This window comes from Podarcis erhardii (genome assembly GCF_964252035.2).
Source record: "Podarcis erhardii genome assembly, chromosome: 13".
NCBI classification, from domain to species: domain Eukaryota; kingdom Metazoa; phylum Chordata; class Lepidosauria; order Squamata; family Lacertidae; genus Podarcis; species Podarcis erhardii.
Genome location: NC_138502.1, coordinates 30,336,973 through 30,364,458, shown reverse-complemented (window position 1 = coordinate 30,364,458; position 27,486 = coordinate 30,336,973). Strand labels below are relative to the sequence as shown.

The following is a 27,486-nucleotide window of genomic DNA, read 5'->3' as shown; positions in this document are numbered from 1 at the left end:
TCTAATGGAATGGGGCAGATCTGTAAGTAAAAAATCATGGCTGCCCTAATCATGTGGGTAAGCCACCTGGAGCCCCTGGAATCTTGCATCGCTCGGAGATTGAGATGGCATGTAACTCTACAAATACTGAAAGCTAGGAAGTAATGGCAGCAAAAGCCTAAGAAAATAATGAGTCTTCCAGAAGCTCCTAAAACCAGGCAGGGTCAGTGCTTGTCTGATGTCTAGGAGGAGTTGATTCCAAAGCCTGGGTCCCACCACAGAAAAGACCCTCTGCCTGATAGTGTCCAAATGGATTTGCATGGGCTGAATCAACCAGAATAATTTCAGTGAATGGGCAGATCTATGTGTTGAATGCTTGAATCAGTGAGTTGCTTCTCATCCCAAAGAGATGTGACAAATGTTGACATTTTACAGGAGGTGCTGTCTGTGTGTGTTTTAAAGAAAGAGGCTACAGCCTATTTAGGCAAATATGTATTTGATAGTGAGGCGGCACCCACAGCAGCACCCAGGAATGTCAAATGCTGATATGACCCTGGTTCATTGGATGCCCCAAATGGAAGGTGGGAAGGGAAGGGCCCAAGGCAAGCTGACAGGAACTAGAGCTATCAGAAAGTCATGAGCATTTATCAGCACTGCCACCTTCAGTGATTAATAACACCAGCCCCTTCTCCAAAGCCAAACTAGAGAACTCCACACCCTGCTTTTTGTTAATCATGGTGATGTGCACTGCTTTGCTGATTACCTGAAGCAAGGGTTTGGCTGTTTGCCAACCTTGAGAGCTTTTCTCGTGGCTGGTAGGAGACAGCAACACGATTTCATTTTCATTTTTTCATCTTTAGTATTAATAACTGTTTATATAGCAGTGAGCAAATTTGCTTTTGCAATCGCTTATCTTCTTTGTCTTTTTGACAGCCGAGTGAGGTAGGTACGCAGAAGCCGCTCCCAGGGCACACCTGGAGCCTGGGCTCAGCCCCAGCAATAGATTAAGTTTCCAAGCCAGGGAGATGGAATCTGAGAAGTGATAGCAAAAGGAAGTGCAGTCCCAAGTTTGTGCAGAGAGACGCCATTTCACTGGGGCTAAGAAAAAGGCTTTCCTTGTCAGCAGGTGAAGTTGCACAAATTGTTGAGTCCTGGCAGAAGGCACCTTGGACTGCTTTCTATGGATGCTGGCTTTAACACTGTTTGGAAGCTTAGGCAGAAAATCCAAATGGCGCCCACACCTCCCACTAAATCTGCCGGGAAGTTCTCTAGCACTCATCTGGTTGAAATATACAGTATACAGAAGCTGGGTGTGTGTGTAGCTCCCATCAGTTTCAATTAAGCTTATTCAGGAGAATTGCCAGTGGACCACATATCAGGGGTCATATCTGTCTCACTCTGCTACTCAAAATCTGCCACCTTATTTTCCCTCTTAGTAGATCTGCCTCTGATCCATAAGTTTAGACCAGGGAACTGAGGGCCAAACTAGACATGATGTAATTAGAACGTCTCATTTTAATTTGGTAGTAATTAGCAGCCCCAGGCAATTGCTTTGAAGATCAGGATAGGGGAACAGCACTCTTGGAGGGAGTGTTCTTAACTCTTCCATCCCATTCCTCCCCACCCCCAATATAAATTGTGCTCCTATTCACCTCATCAGATGGAAAAAAAGAAGAACAGCATTAGGAGCTAACAGCCATTTCAGGGCCCCTCCAGGCGTCCTTTTTATTACACATTCCTGATGATTTGTGCTCGAGATGCTGTCATGGCGGTTATATGAGATCCCGCTTTCAATACTGCTTGTGCCTGCAGAAGTTTTGAGGCAGCCATACTGCTTCATTTCCAATTGACACATTTCCTGTAACTTCCTGCTGGAATCCTATAACCATGACCACAAACGTTTTGGGGTTTTTTGTCCGTCTTTGGTTGTGGAACAACTCCTCCAGATTGTGGTAAATGTGGTAGCTTTGGGGAAGCATAGCAAAACAACTAATAAAGCATAATTAATCCACTACTAATGCACTATCATTATGTCACAAACGTGTTGCAGAATACACCCAGAATAAAACACACTCTGGAGGGGCCCTCGGTGTGTGCTGTTTCCCTTGGGGAAAGAAAGAACATGGAAGGGGAAGGGTTAAGCACCCTCACCTGGAGGACCACTTCCCTGATCTTCAGAGTAGCTGACTGGTACCTCTAACTAGCTGATTTGGAGCTCTTTTGCAATAAACCTGCTTCCTCACAGGATAAGACTTTTTGCAGTAAGGAAAGTGACAGGGAAAATGCAGTGGAAAGTGTGGGGTAACACTTGCTTTGAGGCAGCATCGTTCAGCCACCCTACAAACAAATCAGAAGGCAGGTTCATAAAATACCCAATGCTGTCTGATCTCCCTACAAACATATCAGGACCAATGTTCACTAAACAGTCTGTCTGGAAGGCCCTAAAATGAGTTCATAGCCCCACTGGCTGAAAATGAGCTCTGATGCCTTTGAGGAACCTGGGTCTTGCAACCTGCTGTGCAAAAATAATGTCAGTGGAAACATCTGAGATGAAAAAGGTTATTCTAAACCATCAAGCCAAGATCCAGCAAGGGGGACCGTTCTTCCTATTTGCTCTTATTTTCTTTTCTTTTCTGCTCCTTTTCCATCCCTCCATCCTCATCCATTGCCTACCCCAACTTTCCATTTGCCTCCAGAAGACATCGCGCCATTCCGGAGGTGGCTCTTTCATTGCGGGAAGAAGGAGCCGGTCGGTGTCACCTACTCAAGAGAAGCATGTTTCCCACCACGAGAAACCAAAGAAGGTAAGAAAAGAAGAAAATAAAATCTTAATCGCTGTGCAACCTAGCCTGGGAGCGAACAGCAAAAAGATATTAATATGTCTATAATATGTCTTTTAACCTTCAGCCTTTCTAATTATAAGCAGATCAGATCAAACACAAAGGCATATCCAGGGCCTGTGTATTCTACAATTCTTTGTTCTTGCGCTCCAAAATTATTACTGGTCCCAGAATTCAGCATCTGGACAATTTAAAGTTCTTGCTGAAGTTACTTCCAGATGACAATAACAACACACTTACCAAAAAACCACTAACCCCCCCCCCCAATAACACAAGTAATGTTCAATGGCAATTGCACACTATCCATTTCCTTTGCAAAGAGGAAAGCAGTCCTTTGGAAGGACAGTTAGCTCTCTCCATCTCCACCAGCACTAGGCCTCTCTCTCTTTTGCTTCCCTTGTTTCAAAAAGCACAGCTGTATTTGCCTATATTAACACTTGCACTCAAACAGTGAAGCAGCCTCCCTGGGACTCTGATTGCATAATGGTGACAGTTAAGAAGTAAGGGCCACACATCTATCCAGTCCCCATGTGTGGATCTGCAACACCTCAAAGCCTGAGCTGGGAATGGAGCAAAAAGAGGAGGGTTGGGATTCTGCAGTGCTGTAAGAAGGTGTGAGATGAGGAAAGAAGGAACCCTATATATCAGATAAATGACAAGCATGCAAAAGCAGAAGCCTTCCCTGGTGCCCACAGGGTCCTCTCTCTCACACCAGTCTTCATTCTGAAATTAGGCTGGTAAGAAGCTTCTCACAAATGTGCCCATGGGCCCCCAAAGGTCAGAGACCCCTTTATTAAAGATGAGGCTGAGGGGCTGGCTGAATTCTGCAGGCAAAAACAGCCCAACACCTACAAGGAATAAAGTAGCACTATATTCTCCACAGTCTAAGGCTTTTCAGACAAAGGACCCACCACTAGCCCACAGATGCGATTGGGGCCCCATTTCTTAATTATTGTTTCTAGCATATATTTGTGTGGTGGTTGTGCTTCTGTTGTGACCCACCTTAGGTTAAACCGCAACCCAGTGAGTGGGCCCCAGCCAGTTGAAGATTGTAGGTCTAAGGTTGTAGGGCAGGCATAGGTGAACTCTGGCCCTCCAGATATTTAGGACTACAATTCCAATCATCCCTGACCACTGGTTCTGTTAGCTAGGGATGATGGGAATTGTAGTCCCAAACATCTGGAGGGCCGGAGTTTGCCTATGCCTGTTGTAAGGGTTTGGTGTAACACTACTAAAAGCACCCCAGAGAGTGTGAGAGAGAAATATCTTGAGGGCAGGACAACATAAAAAGATGACGCAGCAAGCTGTTTTCAACATGGAGCTTCTCCCTTGGTGCTCCAACATCACAAACTAGTATCCAGACATAGATTTACAGCAGGATAATAACTGTGTTGCTCTTTTGCAGCCAAAACAGCCCAGAATCTTTTCAGGTGCCACAAGACTCTTCCTTGTTTTTCTGGACATAGATGAAATTAAGAAGATACCCTCCCTTCTCTAGCCTTCAGAACCCCCAGGGAAACTGTCAAATTTTATTGGTTTTACCCAGGCTTCTCTAATCACTGTGCAGAGATAGGGAGAAGCACTGTCGATTTCACCAGCACTTGTTAATCACTGCATGCCAGTGCTGATGTACACATGGTGAAAATGATAAGGCTTTCCCCCCCCCCCACTCCCGACACGTGCAAGACTGGAGAATCCTGATGAAATGGATGCCAGTGTCATGGGTCAGTTTGTCTACTGTGGTGAATAGTGGGGAGTGTTGTCAGTTTCACTCTTTCAGAACAAAATAGTGGTGGAGGGGAGAGGAGGGATTACACACAGTCATCAACAGCACCAGCAAACATTCCCTTATTATCCCAGGTGAGGCAATCGTGCAACTGTAAGATCGCCCCTAAAATTATTTTGCAGCAATTGTGGTGGAAGTCTTTCCAGCACATGGGGTGTCATGGGAATGCCATAGTTTGGGATGAACAAACGAGCTCCCAATACCAGAGAAAATTGCTAGTATGAAAAACCCTATGTCACAATTCTCTTCCTCTGCCTATTTGAAATCTGTAAAGGATTTAACTATTAGAAGACGGACAGTGAAATCCTGAACACACTTAACTGGGTGGGGAGTAAACTCCATAGAGGTCCAGTGGGACCTATTTCTCAGTAAACATTATTTGGACTTATTTCTGAATAAATATTCTTTGGCTTGCACCGTAAATGGCGGGTGAAAAGAAAAAAAGAGGGCATCCTGCAAATATTGCCCTAACCTTATCTGAGAGGTCTGTAATCAGGGTTTAATTTTCATCTCTAGATAAAGTTTTTCAGGCTAGTAAAGGAAATACTTAAGGCTTCTGCTCTTGTATCCACTGCTGCAGATAAACCATTTTCCAGCTGTTCTCCATACTTCAATCAGTTTTTGCTACTCCTGCTATACAGCAACACTGTGTAGAAAGAAACATGCTGTACAATTCACCTATACTATTGTATAGTGCCCTACACATATCTTATCCTCTCTAGCAAATACGATGTGGTCAGATCATACAGCTAGAACAAACTTGAAACCTGTTTTCAGTGCCAGAAGAAAAACACAAGAACTTGTAATATTAGAGAAGAGCGTATGCAGAGTGCCTTAATAAAAGCATCTCTTCTCCCCACCCCCATCGCACCCCAACTCTCTAATCTGGGATTGAAGCAAAGGATTTCCAAGTAAGAGGATACGGTTTATTAGCCCAACTTGAACCCTAGCATCTCACTTTGGAGAAATTAACACATGCCTGGAATGGTAGCAGAATCTGTTTCAGTGCCATTTGCAACTGGATTTTTTTTTTTGGGGGGGGGGGAGCTCAACCTTGTCAAGTCATGTTTTATGTGACCAAAAGCTCAGAGTTCCACAAAGTTATTAGTTATGCAAAACTGAGAGGCACTGGTTTGTTTTTAGCCCTGCTGCCTTGATCAGTTGCAACTGTATTGGCTGTCAGTCAGTCACAGTCATTCCGTCCAATTTCCTATTATAGTGGTACAGTACCTCGGGTTACAAACACCTCGGGTTACAAACACTTCGGGTTACAGACTCCGCTAACCCAGAAGTAGTACCTCAGGTTAAGAACTTTACCTCAGGATGAGAACAGAAATCGTACGGTGGCGGTGCGGCAGCAGCAGGAGGCCCCATTAGATAAAGTGGTACCTCAGTTTAAGAATGGTTTCAGGTTAAGAACAGACCTCTGGAACGAATTAAGTTTGTAACCAGAGGTATCACTGTATATGTACTAGGCCTTTAAGGCAGCTTAAAGGTAGGTTGGCTTCGATGCACTCCCAAAGGCAGCTGCTGCCAAGGAAAATGGTGGAAACAGGAAAAGAGAAAGAGAGGCAGGAGAGAGATCAGCACAAGGTAAATGGTGGTAATGGAACAGAGTATGAGCCAAAAAGGCAGGGGGGAGAGGAAACCAGGATGATTGGCAGGTGATTTGGAGAGCAGCTGACACCAGGCAGGCTATGGAAGAGAAAGGTTCTATATTTGCACATACTCGGAAAAGAAGAAGGGGGAGGGAGAAGCAAGATCATTTCTTTCTGTTAATCTATATAGTACTGGCAATCATGCTCCAATAAACAGATGATCAAGGAAACTGTTGGCAAGGTGCAGTAAGGGTGCCTATCCTGGGATCTATAATGAAACTAGGCAAACTGCAGGCCTACAGAATAAAATAAAAGAAATTGGGGAAGTAGCCAACCACATATCCTTCCCTACGTCCCCCACAAAGGGCTGGAAAATCCTTTTTCCTAGAGGATAAATTATAGCCACAAATTATGTGTACTCTCCCAGGAGCCAAAGCTAGTGTGCATGAAACTTAGAAACAGACTTGGTTAGAGAGGGACAGCTTCCCCAGTCCAGCTGAAGCAGCTGCAGACTGTTGGAGGAGGGAAGAGGAGAGCTTAACCATGAACAGATCATCAGCATCTTGCCTTCAAGCAAGTCTAATCACTGCTAATTGAACAAATATTGATAATAACTTTGCCTGCCTTCCATTATCTTAGGCTTCATCCACACAGGAGTTTGATAAAGATTCCGAGCTGAATTTTCCCCCAAGGCATTGTTCACATGGCATTCTCTGTATCCAGTGGGCAGTCTGCAGTTTTTCAACAGTAAACTGGTTTTTTCCCAATCCAGGGAAAATCTGGAAAAGGGAAGTAAATCCAACTGTGGACACACTGGAGCACATTGTGCGGGCAGGTTCTGGTGCCATCTACCACCATACCTATCTAAAAGCAGCAGGGTTGGAGAGGATTTTCAGTGGGAAAATAGGAGGAGAAAGAGTTTGTGCTGTTTTTTCTGCCTCAAACTCAGTCCTGCTGGTTGCTTTGCATAACAAAAGGTGCCCCCCACCCCAATAATCACCAATCTGCATGTAGGGCATAGCTTCTCCTTGTCACTTCAGCTGTCACACAACTTGAAAATTCCACCATCTCCACCCTTGCTTTTGTTTAGAATTATAGAATTGCAGAGTTTGAGAACCTTACGCAAATTAGCCTGCTGGTTGCTTATGCAGACTCATGCTTAAAGACAAGCCTTTGCCATCCCAGGGCGCTCCAGATGTTTTGGACTATAATTTCCATCAACTCCAGCCAGTGGGCTACAACTTCTAAGTGTTGGGAGTTGAAGTCCGAAACATCTGGAGGGTGCCAGGTTGGGGAAAGGTTGTTGTGGGGAAAGTTTTGGCCCTCCAGGTGTTGTTGGACTCTACACCCATCAGCCCTAGCCAGCATGGTCAATGCCAGGGGATGATGGGAGTTGCAGTCCAGGAACATCAGGGCATGGGCTCAAAGGTTTCCCTTCCTTGCTGTAGAGATGGGTGTTTATATAGTTGGAATGGGTTAACTGGTGGCCCTGTAAATGATTCTGATCTATATCCCTTATCTTCCCTGACTCATCAGCCATGCTGAGAGGGGCTGATGGAAGTTGGGAGTCAGGTAACACTCTGGAGGGCTGTAGGTTCCTCATGCTCACAAGAACATAGAAATCACCTTCCTGGGATCAGATCCTGGTCCGTCTAGTCTTTCCAACAGCCAAACGTTTCTAGGAAGCATGGAAGTGAAGCCTGTTGCTTTGTGTCCAATATAATTAACTGACATACATGGCTGGGAAAAGGGAAGGATAGTGTGTAGATTTATTTCTGTCTGCCAGAGAAGGGGAGATTAGGACCGGTCATTGGGGGGAGAATTCCCCCCAACTTCCATCCTGGATGATGCAAGGTTGCAGGACTTCAGATATGGCGATGGGCTCTCTGTTCCTCCCAAGTTAGGATAAAGGTAAAGGGACCCCTGACCGTTAGCTGCAGTCGCGGATGACTCTGGGGTTGCAGCGCTCATCTCGTTTTATTGGCCGAGGGAGCCGGCGTACAGCTTCCGGGTCATGTGGCCAGCATGACTAAGCCGCTTCTGGCGAACCAGAGCAGCGCACGGAAACGCCATTTACCTTCCCACTGGAGCGGTACCTATTTATTTACTTGTACTTTGATATGCTTTCGAACTGCTAGGTTGGCAGGAGCAGGGACCGAGCAACGGGCGCTCACCCCGTCACAGGGATTTGAACCGCCGACCTTCTGATCGGTAAGCCCTAGGCTCTGTGGTTTAGGATAGTTCAGCTAATTAGCAGGCCTCCACAGCCTTGTTTCAAAGTCGTGTAGTTTCAAATTTGTTGGTATCTTCATCACATAGGCTTCTCCTGCAAGTATTTGTTTTTGCTTTTTCCAGTGAATGTGTTTTACATGTGGAAAGAACAAGCCCATTTTGAAACACAGAAATCTGCCCTGAATTTATATGCCCAATTTTATTCTGTATCTCAACATTCATGGGAGCTGTTACAGTACAAACACGCAAATGAACGGAAAATGCTAAAATTGGGGGAAACTAAATCAATATCTCACTTGGCTGAGCAAATCATGTACGTATTTAAAATTTGCCTCTCCAATGCCTTTGTGCCATTTGGCAGTACCTGGCAATATTATAATTAGATGGACCAGCTTCTATCAGTGTGAAAATATGGGAGGTTTCAAGTGAGTGCTTTAATCTGGAAAAGCTGTAAGAACAAAGAGTTTTGAAAGAACCAACAGAAATAGGCCCATTTTTTGAAAAAGGTTCGTAAAAGAAGTTCTGTTTCTCTCTTCGCTTCAGTTTTTCTCCTATATCAGTCCTGCAGCATCAGACTAAACTAAAATAGTTAAAAGTTAAAAGTTTCAGTAATGTGGTTTTCCTCCTTGTATGCTGAGCACACACCCCAGGAAGATATTTTTATACCCCACCCTAGTTTGACAGAGCTGGTAAACTTCAGTTAAACCAGAGTGTGAGCAGTACAACAGTAGCTGAGGACTCAAGCAATTGCACACACACATATATACACTTCACATACACACACACACTCTTCACATAGAACATTATGTCAGGGAAAAGAGATCGAGCCTGACCTTTTCCCTACTTTGGTCTTTCCAAATGAGAGTATGTGCAGGAAGCTTTTGTGGGTTTCTTTGCATGGAGGAGCATTTAATGACCATATGAGCAATCTGAAATATTACTGCCAAACACACATTCCCTATCTAAGCAAAAACTAAGCAAAGATCACACCCTTGCATTCTTTAACTCCCCACCCCCAACCTTTTCACCTGAAGCATTATAATGCCAGAAGTGTTATTAAGATGTGCTTGCGGATAAACCCTGTGAAAGAGATTAGCCTGAGGCAAAATGCATCCAGTATTTCTAAAGTGCCCTTCATCGAAAAAAACGATCCCAAGGCTGAGTGCAACCAGAATAAAATACTGAACTTTATAGCCTTAAATACAGCAAAACCCAAGCTACCAAAATATCAGTAAGGATAAAAACACAGTGAATATCAGCAACATTCGGTACTTTGAACTGAAGTGCATCCTTGCTGCCAGTTGCTTAATTTGCAAAGGAAGTGCCCTCCAAATTGGAAGCCAAGTTGTGTTCCTTCAATGCTACCTTGTTCTTTACATGGTTAGAGACACGCTTCTTCAGAATTACTCCACGTTTCAGGGCTGAGCTCGCCTCTTTGTCTGGCCCGGAAACCTTCCACTCTGTTTCCAGAAGCATGGGAGGTGGGTGCACGTATTAATTGTGCTAAGGGAAAGACACTTTCCACCTGCTCAGGAGCAGTATCTGGTCTAGCCTATTTTGTATGTCTAAAGGGGGGAAAGTTTCCTTAAACGTGCGGCGCAAGTTTTCTGTCCTTGGTCTGCAAACCGATTCTAAACACAGGCAGCATGTGTGAGTGAAGGAGGGGAGGGATATATATTGCACATGCCCAGAGACACTATCATTCATCTCATTCCTGCGGGCATTCCAGGGCAACGTTCTAACGCCGAATCCCGGCTGAAACTATGCACATGCTCAGAGGTGCTCTCGTCTCTTATGATTCGGTCACATTCCGAGGCTGAGGCTCAGTAAGAAGAGAAGGCAGAGCTTTACCCTTGACCCGTGTGCTTCATTGCTCAGAATAAGGAACGTCTCCTGCCAGGCGGGGCAGACAAGACTTTATCGCTCCCCCCCCCCCGTTTTGCTCTCACTGCAGTGCCCAGGCCGGGGGTGGGCGGTGAGGGGTGAAATCTAGGGAGGATCTTGTGGGCAAGGCCCTTTCTGGCATCTGAAGGGATCCTATTTCACTCGCCCTGACGTTGGAGATCTACATGTTAGTATGTGCAACGTGGGCACCGCCTTCCCTTGCTTGCAAGACGAGAGTTTCCCCCCTCCCCATTCCTTTCCTCCTCCTTCTCCTCCCTTTCTTTTCTTTTTTTCACCCCCCCCCCTTTCCACTCTTCCCCGCTCCTCCTCATTAACTATCGGGCTTTTCCTGTGCCTGCCGAAATGCCACCCCCGCCCCCCACCTCCAGCTGCTCGAAACTCCCAACGCAGGCTTGGAAAGAGAGACTTTCTTCCTGTTGGTGAACTTTGGGCAATGAAATGAACTTGGCAACCCCAAGGCGATTGACAAACCCAGGCATTCCCAGAGGAAAGGAGTCGGGAGAGTCGGGAAGGTAGGGGTGGCCTTTTGTTTCCAGGGGATCTATCATAAGGTCAGCGCCCCCCCCCTCCAGTCCGACTTTAATCCCCTCGCCAGTGACAGTGGGGTTTCTAACACTCTGGACGGCAAAGCAGACATTAGCAAAAGTGGGCAGGCATTTAAAAGTTGTGTGTCAGTGTGCGTGTGGCGGGGCTGGGGAAGAGGGAGATCTGAGGAAAAGGGGGGTGGGTATTAAGAGTCAGAGGGGAGAAGGTGTGGGGGAATCAGTTGGCATAAGAGAATGACTGAGTGCATTTTGAGTTAAGAGTCAAGACACGGCCATTGACATCGCAGGGTCAGTGTGTAGGACTGCTTTTGTGTGCCAACAAGGAAGATAATGAACCTCAGGGTTTCTCAACTGGCTTCTATTATTATTTACTATTATTATTAAATTCTCGTTTTGCATGCTCTTTGGGTATTTTGTACAGAATTGCAAAATTGCCCCAGAGGTAGTATGTGGGACGGGAAGAGAAGTGTGGGGCAAGCGACGAGAAATGCAGATTTATGCACAGTTTTGCAAAAGAAGCTTTTAAAAAAACAACAACCCATATCGCCACTATGATGTCACATCAGCCTGAAAGATCTATATTTACACACAACAGTTATTGTGTTCTTCAGAAATATCCACCACCATTTTTTTTAGTCTGTGAAAGGTCAACCCTTCAGGTGTTACATTTCTTCTTATGGCAACCAATATGCAGTAAAGTGAATCTTCTGAACTGGATCTGTTCAGATGACTCGAAACCCAGAATGCTGTGTCATCTTTTTGGGGGTGGTGGATATCTTAAGATTTTTAAAAAAGGAAAACAAAGTAAAAGCTAAAGTTAAAACTGAGACTTTTTTTTAAAAAAAGGCACAATTTATAAAACTGGAAATCAACACACAAATTGCAAATAAGCCAAGTAAGCCTTAACTTATTTATTTATATTACTATTGCAAAATTGATTTAAGGCTGCAAAACTGTACACACTTTAATGGAAGCTCTATTGAACTCGGTGAGACTTTTTTTCTGAGCTAACATGCATAATAGCATTGGGCTGCATATATGTCAGCTGGAAATACTCGAAACCAGATTTGTTAATCTCTCTTATAAACTTCTAATCTAAAGTTTGCTCATTTTAATTTTTTCACAGATTGATTTTTTAAAAAGTAATATTTTTCTCTGTTCTTTTATGCAAAATTTCTTGGTTTGAGGAGTTGATCTGGTGTTTCTTTGTTCACATGAAGCTGCTATTCCTGTACCTGCTTATAGAAAAGGAACTGACAATGGAATCCCGTGTATGTCTTTTAAGAAGCAAATCCTGCTGAATTCAGTTAGACTTATTCCTAGGTAAATGTAGATAAGATTGTACCCCAAAGCTTCCATTTTAAGGAAATCACTAAATTTTAAGGAAATTTCTGTGCCCAAAAGAGTACAGTGCTGTGACTTACATAAAGTGAATGTGTATGTAAAGGTAAAGGACCCCTGACAGTTATGGTAAGTCCAGTGGCGAACGACTCTGGGGTTGCGGCGCTCATCTCGCTTTACTGGCCGAGGGAGCCAATGTTTGTCCGCAGACAGTTTTTCCGGGTCATGTGGCCAGCATGACTAAGCCGCTTCTGGCGAACCAGAGCAGCACATGGAAACTCCGTTTACCTTCCTGCCAGATTTACCTATTTATCTACCTGCACTTTGACGTGCTTTTGAACTGCTAGGTTGGCAAGAGCTGGGACTGAGCAACAGGAGCTCACCCCGAACTGCCGACCTTCCCATCGGCAAGCCCTAGACTCAGTGGTTTAGATCACAGTGCCACCCGCGTCCCATGTGTATTTAGTTATCTATTATTTAACACTTTTATATACCACTTTCTGATTGGACTTTAAATAATAAGTAAAACAATGCATCAGTCTAAGGCATACTGGTGACGTGGGGGCTGCATATAAACAAGAGGGGCACTCCAGGGACAAATGAATTTGGAATCGGGTGAAGAGGCCAGGGCACACTAGCCCCCCGCTTTTTTACCTAACAGATCTCAAGCTCAAAGTAAATTAATTCAATAAATATAGAGCAGGCAGGTAGAAAGCCAGCTGAGGTGTGTGGGGTATGCACAGTATTGTATTGAATCTTACTGGGTAGAAGTCATGAATGCTTTCTCCATGCAATATGCTCTTGGTCCTTGGGGAAAACATTTGTTCCTCAAGGGTAAGGTAGATGAAATGTAGAAGTTGAGAGAGGCAGTGGGTTGGTGTATGAAGCCTTTGGGAACATGGCAGTGGTAGCCAGGGAATGGATGTTGGATATTTCCCTCAGATATGGAAATGGGAGCAAAAATTTGCCACAGTGTGCATGTTCGTCGGAGGTCAGGAACGGAAATAACACAAGTGAATATGAGTGGTATTCACTATGATTGTATTTTAGGTCTGTAAATGTTATATAAGTAATCAACATTATTTTCTGCATAGTTTTTTACTTTTCCGTTCCATTTAAATTGATTACAGCCATATCAAATAATGAGACAAATCACATAGGTTTCTGTGGAAACTGAATTGTAGCAGAATGGAAACACTGCTGTTTGCGATGAACACAAAATAGGAGTGAGGCTCTCTGGGAAGGAGGGAATCACTCTGAGGAAGAGGCATTTGATCCCCTAGAAGGGACCAATTTCCTAGGGAAATTTTTCAATTTATTGGCCCAAATCAGTTTTGAAATCACACTGCGACAATGATTTTGACCTGGCAATATTCAGCAATATATTGCTCCTTGTGCGAGGGAGAGCAGGGCAGCTGATTTCAAGGCACTGCCGATATCCCGCAATGATCTCGGCTGATAACATGGCTGCTCTGAGCTGCCTTACCGTGATACTACCTTCCCCTGGTGCTGAGGTGGAGGAGCTTTTCTCAGTAGGAAAGCAGCAGCCGCAGCCACAGCAGACAGTGCGTCTTCACTGGCTGCCACTGCTGGCTGCCTCTGCTGGCTGCCCCCTTGACTGCGGCTTGATGCACCCCCATCCCCTCCCACTCAAACCATGCAGCGGAGGTGACTCTGCTTCCTCTCCTCCCCCCAACCATCTGATCTCCACAGCTGCCCCTTCCCTCATCCCCACGCCTGATCTGCAGGCACCCGACCCACACGATCTCCTTGACTGCTACTTCCCTCATCCCCACGCCTGATCTGCAATTTCAGACATTGTGATATATCGAAATATTGTGGTGCTTAGCTGCTGATATATCATGATGTTGAAAACCAGATAACGCTCAGACCTAGCCTGTTTTTTTAGTACAGTATACCTAAAATCCTTTGCTTGTTAGGAGCTACCCCACATTTTGTTCAAAAATGAATAAATAAATGCAGAGGTAACTACCACAGAGTTTTCAAAACTTTCAAAAGTAGGGGGTCCGTGGCTTGGCTTTTGAAAAATAAGGGGCCCTGGGTATTTAGCTAATTGGGAACCACTGGCGTAGACAAGTTCATAAAGGATAATGGCTACCTGCGCTATTAGAGGCAGTATGTCTCTGAATACTGGTTTCCCAAATGCATCTAGTTGGCCGCTGCAAGAACAAGATGCTGGACTACATGGGCAATTGGTATCATCCCTCAGGGCTCCTCTTATGAGACCAGTGCTTTGAATTATACCTGGAAACAAATTGGAATTCAGTGAGGATGCTTTCAGCGCTGGAGAAATGTGATCCAACTGGTGATTCATTGATTTGCATAATTTATTCTGCTTACCATGAGCGCAAAGAGGGGAAAGAGCTGCCTGACCATTGGAATGCTTCTCAGGCCTCTGCCTGGCTTTTGGTCGCAGAGATTTTGCCAGGAGTTAGCCACACACTTTGTCAAGGCTGTCCCTGGAGCCACAAGCGGGGCTGAATGTACTCCACTCTGAAGGGGGATGGGGACCTGCTGTCTGGAAATCCAAATTCTGTGCCAAGAAAAGTTGACTTTTGCAACATGTATAAATCATGCAAATGGAGGACATTTTCATGGTTTGCTTTTGCTTTTGCTAGGAACAGGAGGGGTGAGGTCATTGATGCACCAGTCTCCACTCTTGCAAATCTTTTTCAGCTATCTCTGGTTGCAAATATTTCCTCAGCCATTACCCACATATTTCCGTGTATATCTTAAAATCCATAAAGACCTAGACAGCTGCATTTTAAAAATGAAACTTGAGATTCTCAATAAACTGAATTTCTATACCTGCATTTCTCTTCTGTGATCTTCCAGGATTGCAGCATACAAAAAGTCCTGATCAAGAGCTAGAAGTTTGCTTTACAAAGAAAAGGTGTTCTTCACAACACATGTGGGTTTTGCTTGTAGCACAGGTGGGCAAACCATGGCCCCAACCTCATTTTATGCAGCCCCCAATTCCTCTTGCAGCTGTCCCATTCCTCTTTAACTGCACAGGCCTACATTTCCCAGTATGGATTTGAATCATTCCCGCAAAACAGTGACACTCTGAAGGCAACCTAAATTTAGCAACAATCGCTTTATGTCCTTCTAGCATAAATTGCAATTAGGAGACACACCTAATTCCTGTGCAAAGCTTGATTGCTTATTTATTTATCAAATTTTATACCTCATTTTTTAAAGAAAATAGTCAAGGTGGGTTATAATCGGTTTAATACAGTGTTGGAGTTCAGACACAGCATGCTAGTTTATCAAGGCAAAGAACAGCAGAAGCGCCACAGGTTTATGACACAGGTGCTAACACCTGCAGAGACAATGTGGGTTGGGTAACAGATGTCTTGTAAGACTACTTAGCAGGGTAAGAAGAAAAGCAGGATGTACACAGCAAGCAGACTAATACCCAGTCTTCTGATGTGGGATTAGATGCCATCCTACCTCTTTTCCGGCAGACATGCCTAACTATCCCACTTCCTTCCATTCTTTTCCAACTCCTTTTTCTCTCCCAGTTCAGCCACTGAAGCAATTTACTCATCTAGCTCAGTAATATCTGAGTGGCAGCATCTGTCCAGGGCTTCAGGTACTGTACAGGACTTTCCCATCATCTCCTTCTACCTGATCTTTTTTTAACTGGAGAGGCCAGGGCGTGAACTTACATGCAAAGGATGTGCTCTATCACTCAGCTACGTTTTCTTTTCCCCAATCTACATAAAAGTTGTGAATGAATCAGGTCTGTTATAGGAACCTGGACCTTTGACATGCGATAGCTGTCCTTTAGCCATGGCTATCCCCGTTAAGCCACAAGAGAGATAAATAATAATAATAATAATAATAATAATAATAATAATAATAATAATAATTTATTTATACACTGCCCATCTGGCTGGGTTTCAACTCTGGGCGGCTTCCAACAATATTATTAAAATACAATAGTCCGTCAAACATTAAAAGCTTCCCTAAACAGGGCTGCCTTCAGATGTCTTCTAAAAGATGTGGCTGGAACTAAATATCACACACATTAAGCGGGGGAAACCCACAACCTCTTCCTGAACGCCGAGGTAGCAGGTGCTTGCAGATTTATGCAATGTACCCCATGAATGCAAACTAAGCCTTTGAAATGTTAGGGAGAAGCTGCCCTTGTACAGAATCATATGGACAAGTGGTTCTTCCAGGGGACCTGGCATGTTCTATAACTAATGAAAATGACACTGCAGAAAGAGGGGTTTTGATATTGGGCGCAGATTTTGTAATGCTGTTTTATTCATTTCAAGAAATGAAATCAAGTTTCTAGTCCCTGAAGCAGGAAAAAGAAGCGTGAATAACAGTTAGTAAGCAGGGTTCCCAGTGATTCACTGGATGGTGTTTGAGGACCTCCTTACTCCTCCCAAGAAATGTATAAGCCATGACAAAAATTAAGCAAATCTTTTCAAAATCATTTAATTAGCTGTTTTCAGGATGTAGTGGCCAGCTTTTCGGGGCAGTGAAAAATCTCGGATAACCTTTTCTTGGGATTTAGTGATATCTTTATTTTTAAGGAGAGGCAAAATTCAGATGTCCTCTGATGAAGCTGAGAAGAAGGAAATCCCAGGGAATAGCTGGAGGGCCTTGTATGATGTATATGCATGTGTGTATATGTATAATCTTAATCTGAACCTGATATGGATTTTTGTCATGGATCTGCATGCCAGATGTTGTCTGCACCTGGAGGAGCGGTTACTCCAGGCAGATGTTTTTGGTGATGAGCCAGAGTTGCTGTGGATGGTGGGGAAAGAAATGGCTTCTGAGATATACAATCCAGACTGTCATCCTCGCTTGATGCCTTCCCCTTACAGCTTCCTTTCTCACTTGCTGCTGGAAGAGTGGAATACATTGTCTTTTGATCTTCCTTTTATAGAGTCGGAAGGACAAGGAAAGGCCTAAACAGAAGCACAAGAAGCATTCGGAATCACCCACAAGTCTCACACTGTCCTCCACTCCCATTGTCACTGAAAAGGTAATGAAAACCCCATGTGAGGTGTTTGCAATGGAGCACCAATATTTGTTTGTTTGTTGTTTGTTTTGGCAAGTGCTGTGATATTTGGTATCGGTGTCTAATATTCAGCCTCTTGAAAAAGCGTAGGAGTTGTTTTCGTGTTTTGAGACCTCATGATTGTGAAGATAAGTGTGTTGATATAAATGTTAGATTCTCAGAAGCCAGAGGGGAGAATAAGCAAGGTTTCAATAGACACACCTGTGCTCTGCATTCCCCATGTAGCCATGAGAAATACAAAACATTATAGTATGGGGCGGGGGGGGGGGAGAGAAACACAACTGCGGTAAATTTTAACCTCACTTTTCAGGTTGCAGAATTCAGTTTTTCTGGGTGTACAAACAAGATTAACCTGTCCTATGATCTTTGGGTGAAGGGTGGTATATAAATTTTAATAATAATAATAATAATAATAATAATAATAATAATAATAATATTAACCCGAATTCAGGACCTGTGTTTTATACACAGCCCTCCCTTGAGAGTGGAAAAAATAGATCAAGCAAGAGAAGAAGGATAGATGTACAAGTCCTTCCTTGCTGCACCCACTCCAATTTGTTTCAGGTCCTAATTGCACACATTCCCCCAATGCTCTTCCCTTCACTTCCCCACCACAAGCAAGCTCTGAGCCCTGAGAAGCTCATATTGCAGCTGTCTGCTGCTGATGACATAATCGCTAAGCTAAACCCTTGAGTGATTTCAGAAGCATGTCACAGCTCGTTCCTGAAGAACATGTTTCACTTCAGGCCTTCCGTAGCATTCATAATCTAATCACAGAGCTTTGCTTTGCTCTCTCTCTGTCTCTCAAGCCTGATTGTAAACCAGGTGAAATGACTGGGCTACATTTTCTAGGGCCAAATCTCACATTACTTAATCTGCATCAGGGTTAGCCCATTAGGCTAAGTAGGGAAGTGAAAGCCTGCTGGAGGAATTCCATTTCCAGCTCTGTTTTCCAAGCCTCTGGCAGCAGATTTTCTATGGAAAAATCAATCTCTTGGCTTGAATTTCAGGCAGTTCTGTTTGTGCTATGATTGCTTCAATGCTGCCAATTGCTTGGTTCAATAAAAAGCCCCATATGTGTTCACACATAGGTTTTTGTTCACATGCGTAATGCATAATAATTGGGCTTTGAGGCTGGAGATGGGCAGTGGTTTTTTTAAAGAGCTGAAAGTGGTCCAAAAGAGAGGAATCTGTTTCTGTAGTCATTGCACACATACTTCTTTTGTCCCACTGTTACCTCTGGCCAAGCAGGTTTTGCAGGGTTTTGAAACAATACAAACTCCTGCAAGACCTGTTTACCGGAGCTAAAAACGGGATGCGTGTATTTGCTGCAGAAGCAGTTATCCCTCTTTCAAACCACTTGATCTAGTTCCATCCTTAAGATAAACATTTTGACTTACTTTGTACCAGATTGCACTGTAGGATGGGCATGGTAGGCTGTTTGAGAGCGTGCATATTTTAAGTCATGTATTGAGATGATGTTGCCGGATTTTGTGAGATTGTAGGATGTGGTTTGATGTTCCAATACCACAAAAATGCAGCTGGTATGAAACAAAGCGATTAGCTGTGCAATCTGAGCTCCCTCAGGAAGAAGGGTAGGATATAAATTTAATAATAATAGTCTTATGTATGTCTACTCATGCATTATTGGAGGGGATTATTGGGTTGTCTTTAGTTTTGTTTTTATTGTGTATTTTGTGTTTTCTATATTGTGATTTTATGTTGTGAACCACCCTGAGATCTATATGTATAAAGTGGTATGGAAATTTAATAAAATAGTGGCAAAAAGTGCCAGCTGGTTACCCACCCTGAACCTTGCCAGCTCTTGGACCTATGCTCCTTATAATGTAGCTTAGGGGCTCAATGTTTGGGGGCACCAGCGGGCTAGGAAATAGGCTTCCTCCCTTGAAGACCATAGGAACAAAATAATGCATAAATCTGCAGCAGGACCTTGAAGTATGGTTCTCATTAGTTTGCAACAGGCCTCATCCATACAGATGCAGGGTGTGGAGCATATAAGCGGGACCCTTAGTAGAGCTTGCTTTCACTTCTTGAAAACATCATTTGTTTAACCATCAGAAACCCCTCTGCTAATGAGTAATTCCTGGGGAAACTGTCGTCTGCCCTGCAATCCTATCCTGCTTAATTAAACTAGATTGTTTTAATTGGATCTAGCCTAGCCTGAATGTGGATTTATATTCTTGTGGGATTAATTTAGTTCAACTGTTGTTCTCCAAAGGTTTGTCCAGAAGGGGCCTGGTCACCCCCTTTCGCCTCTCCACCTTGAAACGATGTCTATTTCATGTGAATGAATTTAAACATGTGTGCAGATGCTTAATAGAGATTGTGAGCAGCCACATGGATTGGATGAGGAGCTCAATGTGTGTAAGCCCCCCCCCCCCATGTTGTTAATGTTGATCAGATAGACTAAGTGCTTGATAACGTCTTCATGTCAGAGGTAAATATCAGTCATGGATAATCTGTGGAAAAAAATATTTAGTGAAGGCATGTGAATAGAGTTTCCAAGGTCATTTTGTGGTTAGAACCAATGGGGCCAACTGCAGAGTTTTGTAATGTGTGAACACTGGGGGCAAGAGATTAGAAACCACATGGTATACCAAGGGTAGCCAATGTGGTGCCCTCTAGATGTTGCAGATGACCAGGGATGTGGGCGGCACTGTGGTCTAAACCACTGAGCCTCTTGGGCTTGCCGATTGGAAGGTTGGCGGTTCAAATCCCTGTGACGGAGTGAGCTCCCGTTGCTCAGTCCCAGCTCCTGCCAACCTAGCAGTTCAAAAGCACGCAAGTGCAAGTAGATAAATAGGTACTGCTGCGACGGGAAGGTAAACAGCATTTTCATGCGCTCTGGTTTCCATCATGGTGTCCTGTTGCTCCAGAAGCGGTTTATTCATGCTGGCCACATGACCCGGAAGGCTGTCTGTGGACAAATGCTGGCTCCCTCGGCCTGAAAGTGAGATGAGCACCGCAACCCCATAGTTGCCTTTGACTGGACTTAACTGCCCAGGGGTCCTTTACCTTTGTGGACACCTCATCCTAACATCTCTGATAATTGGCCATCCTGACTGTGGGATGTATCAGTGGTCAGAGCCAATATTTCTGCACTCTCAACCCTTTCCTAAATTCAAAGCATATTCCTTGTTCAAAAATACTAACCAGCTAATCACAAACTGAATTTTAACAGCGGAACAAGAACTCATTTATGTTATGTGTCTTATAGCATCCAGTGTCAATGACTTCCATTAACGAAATGCACACTTTCAATCTTAACCTGCCTTCCTGGGAATATTCTCAAGTTTGGAGAGAGAGAAAGAATGAATAATCCCCCCCCCCAAGTCTCTCTCTGCTGCTTGTAAGCCTCCAAAGTGTCCGTCCCTTAGACATTGTGGAGCACAGAATGGGCTGAGAATCTTCACATGGAACTTTTCCCACTCTGCCACCTGCGTGGCTCCAAGAATCCTGGAAGGAGTTAAAATTGGCCATTAAGAAAATTATGTAGCTGTGTAAGACAACCTGTTAGGAGGCCCAGAGCTGGAACTGCAAACAGCAGGATATCTCTCCAGGTCAGGACAAGGGTGAGGCCACAGAGATATGTGGGAGACCCAGGGGGAGGGTGGTAGGGCAGGGCTGGGGGGCTGTTTGAGACAGGTCAGGATTACACGGCATTAGTGAAATTTCTCTATGGGGCCTGTCAAGGGTTCAAAATGAGCACATCTAGGGTAAAGCAGCATAGTGCATGTAAGACAATACCTCTCAAATCCAAAGATCTGAGGATAGTTTAAAATAAGTGTGTGGTGATTGTGCGAGCGCTTGCTCAAACACACAAACTAGGCTGTTTTAATTTAGCGTATTTTTCCGTCTATAAGACGCCCCCTATTTTGGGGGACTCCGATTTAAGAAAATGGGGGGAGATACTATCCATGTATAAGACGAGCCCCAATTTTGAACCTTATTTTAGAGTAAAAAACATAGTCTTATACACAGAAAAGTAGGGTAGTTTAGGAGTTGTGGTGTTTCTCCTGTGCCATCCATGTACATGGCACACAATAACATGGGGAAATATGACAAGATACCTGCCCCAAGAAGCTTACAATCTACATATTAACAACAGGGGGGGGAGCACTAGAGGCGGGGGAGGGTGGAGATTAAGCTGTTCGGGGGCAACTGTCAGTAAGCAGGAATATGCTTACAACACGCTTAGAGTCCCTTTCAATTCAAGATGAGGACTAAATTATTTATTTTTGCTACTAATAAGCAGTAATGAGTGCAATATAATAACGAATCGTTGTTGTTGTTGTTGTTGTTGTTCTTTTATATTTCCCCCCCCCCCGCCATATCCAGGTTAGACATAACTGTTAGCAAATTAAAGTCCAGAAACATGAAAAATACAGGTGGAAACAATTGTTCGAATGTTTACTCATATGTTACAATGTCCTGTTTGGAGATATTAGCTGCATCGCTTAGAGGGAGGGGAAGATAACAGACTGTGTTTAGGGAACAGGCACACTTTCATCATTGGGGAGAGCTGCTCCCCTCCACCTGCAGGTTTTTTAAACCTCAGAATTGCTTATTGCAACTATCACTGCTTTATGGAGACATTCATGCCTTTCTGGCATTGAATGCAAACCACATCTTGGATCTCTTTGCATGCTTGGAAATTTAAGGAGCAAAGACTCCAGTGTTTAATAGGCCTGGAAACAAAGGCTCCATAATGAATGTGCACATACATAGGTAAGCAGCTCACCCACTTGCTCAGCCACAGCTCTTATTTTACAGCTGTTGCTATATCCACATGATGCGCACTGAGTATCCCTTGGGATACGTTCATGTGCAGGTAACATGTGGCCAAAGCCACCCATGGATTCAGCTGCAGCTTTCCACCAAGAAATTGTCAGGCTGCTGGTGGCACATTTCCTCCCCTCACCCCGCGATATAGGAATTGAAACATTTGCTTCCAAGTAGCTGCATCCACACACGACCTGATGAGCCCTTGGTGAGGGGAGTTGTCGTCCTATGAAGGATACTTTGAACATCTGAATTAGCGGACCGCACTTTCAAATACAGTGGTACCGTGGTTTAAGAACATCTTAGTTTATGAACAGCTTGGATTAAGAACTCTGCAAACCCAGAAGTAGGTGTTTTGGTTTGTGAACTTTGCCTTGGAAGCAGAACATGTTTCGCTTCCTGTTGAGTGTGTTCCATTTGTAAACTGAGTCTGCCGCTGTTATGGGAAAGCACGTCTTGGTTTAAGAACGCTTTGGTTTAGGAATGGACTTCCGGAACAGATTAAGTTCGTAAACCAAGGTAGCACTGTACAGTTTGAGGAGTCTCAGTTTACCATCAGGTTCATGAACATCTCTGGAGAGTGGTGCTGCAATAGCTGTGGGTGTTTACAGTTTGGGGAGAAGGAAGAATGGCTTTGGGAGTGAGAAGGTGGTTGGGGGGGGTCTTGGGTATGGCAGCTTCCGTGCCCTCTGCCCCCATCGTGGATGAGGTGAGACTTGCAAGCTGAGAACACACTTAGGTTGCATCCAGTCTTCCTGAGAACTCTGTCCAAAGTGGGCATGATAGCTGTTTTAGGTAGTGGGCCCTGTGCTGGTCTTGAGTCCCCAGCAAATGCCCGATTTTACCATCCAGGTGGCAGCAGCAGGGCTAGGAGAGAGTGCCAGCCCTTTGGGCAAATTTGCAGCCTTCACTCATCCAGCAGTGGTACCTCTGGCATGGCAATAGGGGCAAAGTGCTACTGAGATCTCTGCCTTAAGGTCATAACAGTGGCAAGGGTTGCCATATTTTGAAATGGGCAGAAGAAAAATGCAGGGCAAAGGCAAAACCACCTGGACCTGTGTCTAGAAAACACAGGACAAGCGGAAAACTGCTCAGGCCCATGCTTTCTAGGCACAGGACAAGTGGAAATTGCCCACAGATAGGGCAATAAAAGAAAACCAAGCAGTCAGAGCTCCAGTGCTGTAACTAAGGGCTCAAAGACAGCAAAACGACTCAGTTACCTGAAGAAATTAAATAATACTTAAGTTGCTAAGAGTGCCTTGGTGTCTGGGTGGTGTCCTTACCTGGAGAAAAATAATCTGGATTCATCCTAATTACATTGGTGGAACATGGACATCATAGTGGGAGCAGACACAAATGCCCTCTCCCCCTGCATCCCCCCCCCCCCGCTTGTCCCTCAGCAGCTGGTATTCAGTGGAGTGGCTGAAGTTTAGCCAATATGACTAATAGCCATTGACAGACCTGTCCACCGTGAATTTTGTCCAGTCCCCTTTGATCTAAGCCCACGGCTATCACCACGTTTGTGGCAAGTTTCATACATCAGATAGGCACTCATGCAGAAATTTACCAAACACAACAGAGAGGTCCAGTGTTCCCCAGGCAGCAACAGTTTATATATTGGTTTAACACTGTAGTCTCTAGACAGTGTACAAGCAGGTTACAAAAGACACAGCAGATATGAAATTATTAGGACTCTTGTAGGTCAAATATTTGATACATACTACTGAGCTGATAGCTGAGCTCCTCCTGCTGCCTCCCGAGCATTGAGGTTCTGTGTAATACCCCGGAGACTCTTGGCTCTGTTGCTGTCTTCCTGGAGATATTCATATCTGCTCAAGTCACATCCTATCCTTTTGTAGAATCTAGAAAAGTATTACCAGGAACTTGGGAGTGAAAGCCCACCTCTCCTGAGGCACGGGAGTCCCATTGCCCATTGCTAAATGCCACTCAGGCTATTAAGACGTGGCAGAGATTGAGGAGCTTCACCTATTTCCTGGACCAATGAGGCAGTAGCAGCAACAACAAGAGAATATCCTCCATCCCACTGAAGAAAGGCCCAGCTGAGTAGTGGACTTTACTACTCAGCCCAAAGCAGGTGTTCCCACTGGCGCTCCATCAGCTTCCTATGGTTATGTACTGGTTGGGCATATATGATGCAACTATGCCTACATACATGGACTATTCCCATTATCTCTTGTAAATAAGATGATAGTTCAAGGACAAACAACAGAAGTGTTAACTGGATTAAATTTTCATATGTACCATTCAGGGATGTGTCCAAGACGAAATCCTACTGACTCACTGTATCCATAAGGACAAATAGCCCTTTTGTACATGGACTGCTAAGTAAGAAGTAGGCATATAAGTCCACCTTATGAATTGTATTTCCGTGGCACATGCTGTAGTGATAAGCCTGGCTTGGCCCAATTTCCTTTTGTTTTATGCCCTGGTCCAAGAAGTAGAGTGGGGTGGATGGAATAAGTTCTACTACGGGCACAAAACAATCTGGGAATCCACCTGTCCAAGATTTAAACTATCCAGTGAGTTGATACAACTTCCCAGAATGCCAAGACTGTTCCAGATCACAATGATGCCCTTCAGATTCCATGGGAAAGCTGCAAGTTTTCAGATATGTACAGACAAGGTCTTGTTCTGATTTGAGAATGGAATCATAGAATCATAGAGTTGGAACGGACTCAAAGATGTCCACATTGACAATGATGTCAGTGTTCAGCAAGTATTTGGGGGTGGGGAGTCCTGTGAATCCTCTCTGCTGGGCGCATTGATAATACCATTAAAATGCAAGTTCAGTATTTTGTTTCAGAGTTTATCCTGTGTGACAGGATACCTGGCCTACCACTGGAATGAGATGTCAGCAGATTGGGAAAGTTGTGGGCTACTGCCAGCAATTCACTGCGAATTTAGTTGCCTTGTTGACTAACCTTGTGACTGATTTGGTTGCGAGAGAAACAAACCATGTGGACAGATACTTTATAGACTTCCGTTTGCAACACATCCCTGCTGTGCTATGTGCAACAAGCTTCAATAAACTGTCCATTGTTCACACTGATGCCTCTAAGTTGTTGTGCCTGAACAACAGATCCCTCCCATACTATCCCTGAGATGCAAACTCTCCCATCACGAGTGAATGAAAATAATTTAAACTCCACAGGGGGAGAGCATGCTCTGGTTTAGAACTGGGCTCCTCTCAGGTGAGAGAGGAGAATTAGATAGTCCATTGGGTGTGAGGCATGACTCCATTAATGCTTCAGAGATGGGTAGAGTCCCTTGCCTGTGTATGCTTGGGTTGTAACATTGAGTGTGAGTGGTTTTGTGTCCGAGCGGTTGGTAGTGAATGATTGCAGTGGTTGTGAGTGAGGTTGACTGAGTGTTTGGGTGAATAAACGTGTGTTGCATTACGCTGCTTTGCAGTGCTCTCTGGTTTTGTTTATAGTGATAACTGTTTCTATATGTGGATGTTGTTTGTGCATTTGTTCTGTTACTATATAAATAACTTGAGATCGTTTTTATTGTACTTATTGTGTTTATATATTTTCAAATGCCTTTTTCTCACTCTACAGTATTGTGAACTGCTTCGAGGTCTTTTACTGGTAAGCAGTCTATAAAGGCAAACCATCATGGTCACTGAGAGAGAGGCTGTGGCAACAACCAACATTACTTAGGGGGAGGTGTCTTCATTACACATAAACAACCCCTACCCCTCCCTTCCACAGTGGTACCTTTCCCTCTAGGGCTTCCCTCCCACTTCCTTTAAGGTGGTTCATCAGGCCATGATACATGGGATTTTTTTTGTCCCTGACTACAAATCACTGCCTTGATATCTCTGATCTCTAAGGAGTTACCTCCTTGCCATTAATACCTGGACAACAAATTCTTAATGAGTTCATTGTCTTACTGTTTTTTTCTCAGTCCCTGCAAGGAATTATGGGGTCACCATTTCTGGAATGGAGTGTTTTGATGAGGTTGTTCAGGAAAGATTGTCGCTGCTTCTTCTTCGTGGTTTTCTCCTCTTTTCTCTCCCTCCCTCCCTCTCTCCCCCTCCCATGTGTTCTCTTGGCTTATACTAGTGCAATTAGACTCTCTCTTTCATCACCCATGGAGTCGCCTGGTTCACGGAGCTGTCTGGAGCTGACATGCTAAGAAGATTATTCTCAAGGTCTCAGTGAAACTTAAAACCTGGCTGCTTAGCTTGGGTTGTAGACAATTAACCCTCTGTTTCCTTTAAATAATAAAAAAAGAGGGAGAGGGAAGTCCCATCAGACTTTTATTGCATGTAGACAATGAGGGAGAATGAAAGGAGTCTCATCAGAGATGAGGCAGCCTGATCCATTTTTGGGAAATTAGGTGAGAAAAGGCCAACACCTTACCCCTCTCCACAAACACATCCATGTAAATAAACATGGGGCATGGTCCATCAGGCAGTTCTGCACAAGTCCCATTGAAATTGTCATAGAATCATAGAATTGGATGGGACCCCAAGGGTCATCTAGTTCAACCCCCTGCAATGCAGAAAGAGCTGTGCAAGAGTGCAAGAGTTCATTTCACTGCAGCTTAACAATAACAACAATTTTTTATTTCTACCCTGCCCATCTGGCTGGGTTTCCCCAGCCACTCTGGGCGGCTCCCAACAGAATATTAAAAACATGATAAAACATCAAACATTAAAAACTTCCCTAAACAGGGCTGCCTTCAGATATCTTCTAAAAGTCAGAGAGTTGATTATTTCCTTGACATCTGCTGGGAGGGCGTTCCACAGGGCAGGCACCACTACCGAGAAGGCCCTCTGTCTGGTTCCCTGTAACCTCACTTCTCACAGTGAGGGAACCGCCAGAAGGCCCTCGGAGCTGGACCTCAGCATCCGGCCTGAACGATGGGGGTGGAGACACTCCTTCTGCTTATGCAGAAGAACTTCTTGGTGGATTATGCCCTGTGTTAAATGGTAAGAGAGGTAGGTGCCTTTTAGATTGACCACCTCATGTACCAAATTGGCTTGTGGCCAATGCTGCTTATCTGATCTAAGGAGGTAAGTAGCCTTTTGTGAAAGCAGAACCTCACCACACACACACACACACACACACACACACACACACACACACAGCCCTATGCTTTAGTGACTGCCAGCTAAGTATGCAACATCTTATTATTTTGTTGTCCTGTCTGGCAAAAAAAAAAAACCACACAAAAACAAACAAACCTGTGTTTGAATGAGGGCTGATCTGACCAGTCTTGGCATGAATGGTTTTAATGATCCTGTGAATAAGGAATGATACTGTGCTCTGATGAATGCAGATTGACGTGTCTGTGGCAAAAGCAATACCTTGAAAACTTGCCAGCAAACACAGCAAGGTTTGTGATCTCAAGGCATGTAGTT

The 27,486-nt window shown here is 44.3% G+C and overlaps 1 protein-coding gene across 6 annotated transcripts in view; it reads left to right on the top strand.

The window, feature by feature from the left end:
- Nucleotides 1–27,486, top strand: part of MLLT6 (MLLT6, PHD finger containing) — a 91,106-nt gene that overhangs the window by 36,211 nt on the left and 27,409 nt on the right. For 4 of the 6 annotated variants that reach the window (XM_081837657.1, XM_081837658.1, XM_081837660.1 and 1 more), the window contains exons 7-8: nucleotides 2,676–2,783; nucleotides 17,157–17,255. In XM_081837657.1, the coding sequence (XP_081693783.1) occupies nucleotides 2,676–2,783; nucleotides 17,157–17,255 (207 nt within the window). The remainder of the gene's footprint in view (nucleotides 1–2,675; nucleotides 2,784–17,156; nucleotides 17,256–27,486) is intronic. The other 2 variants (XM_081837659.1, XM_081837656.1) reach the window with 1 other exon arrangement.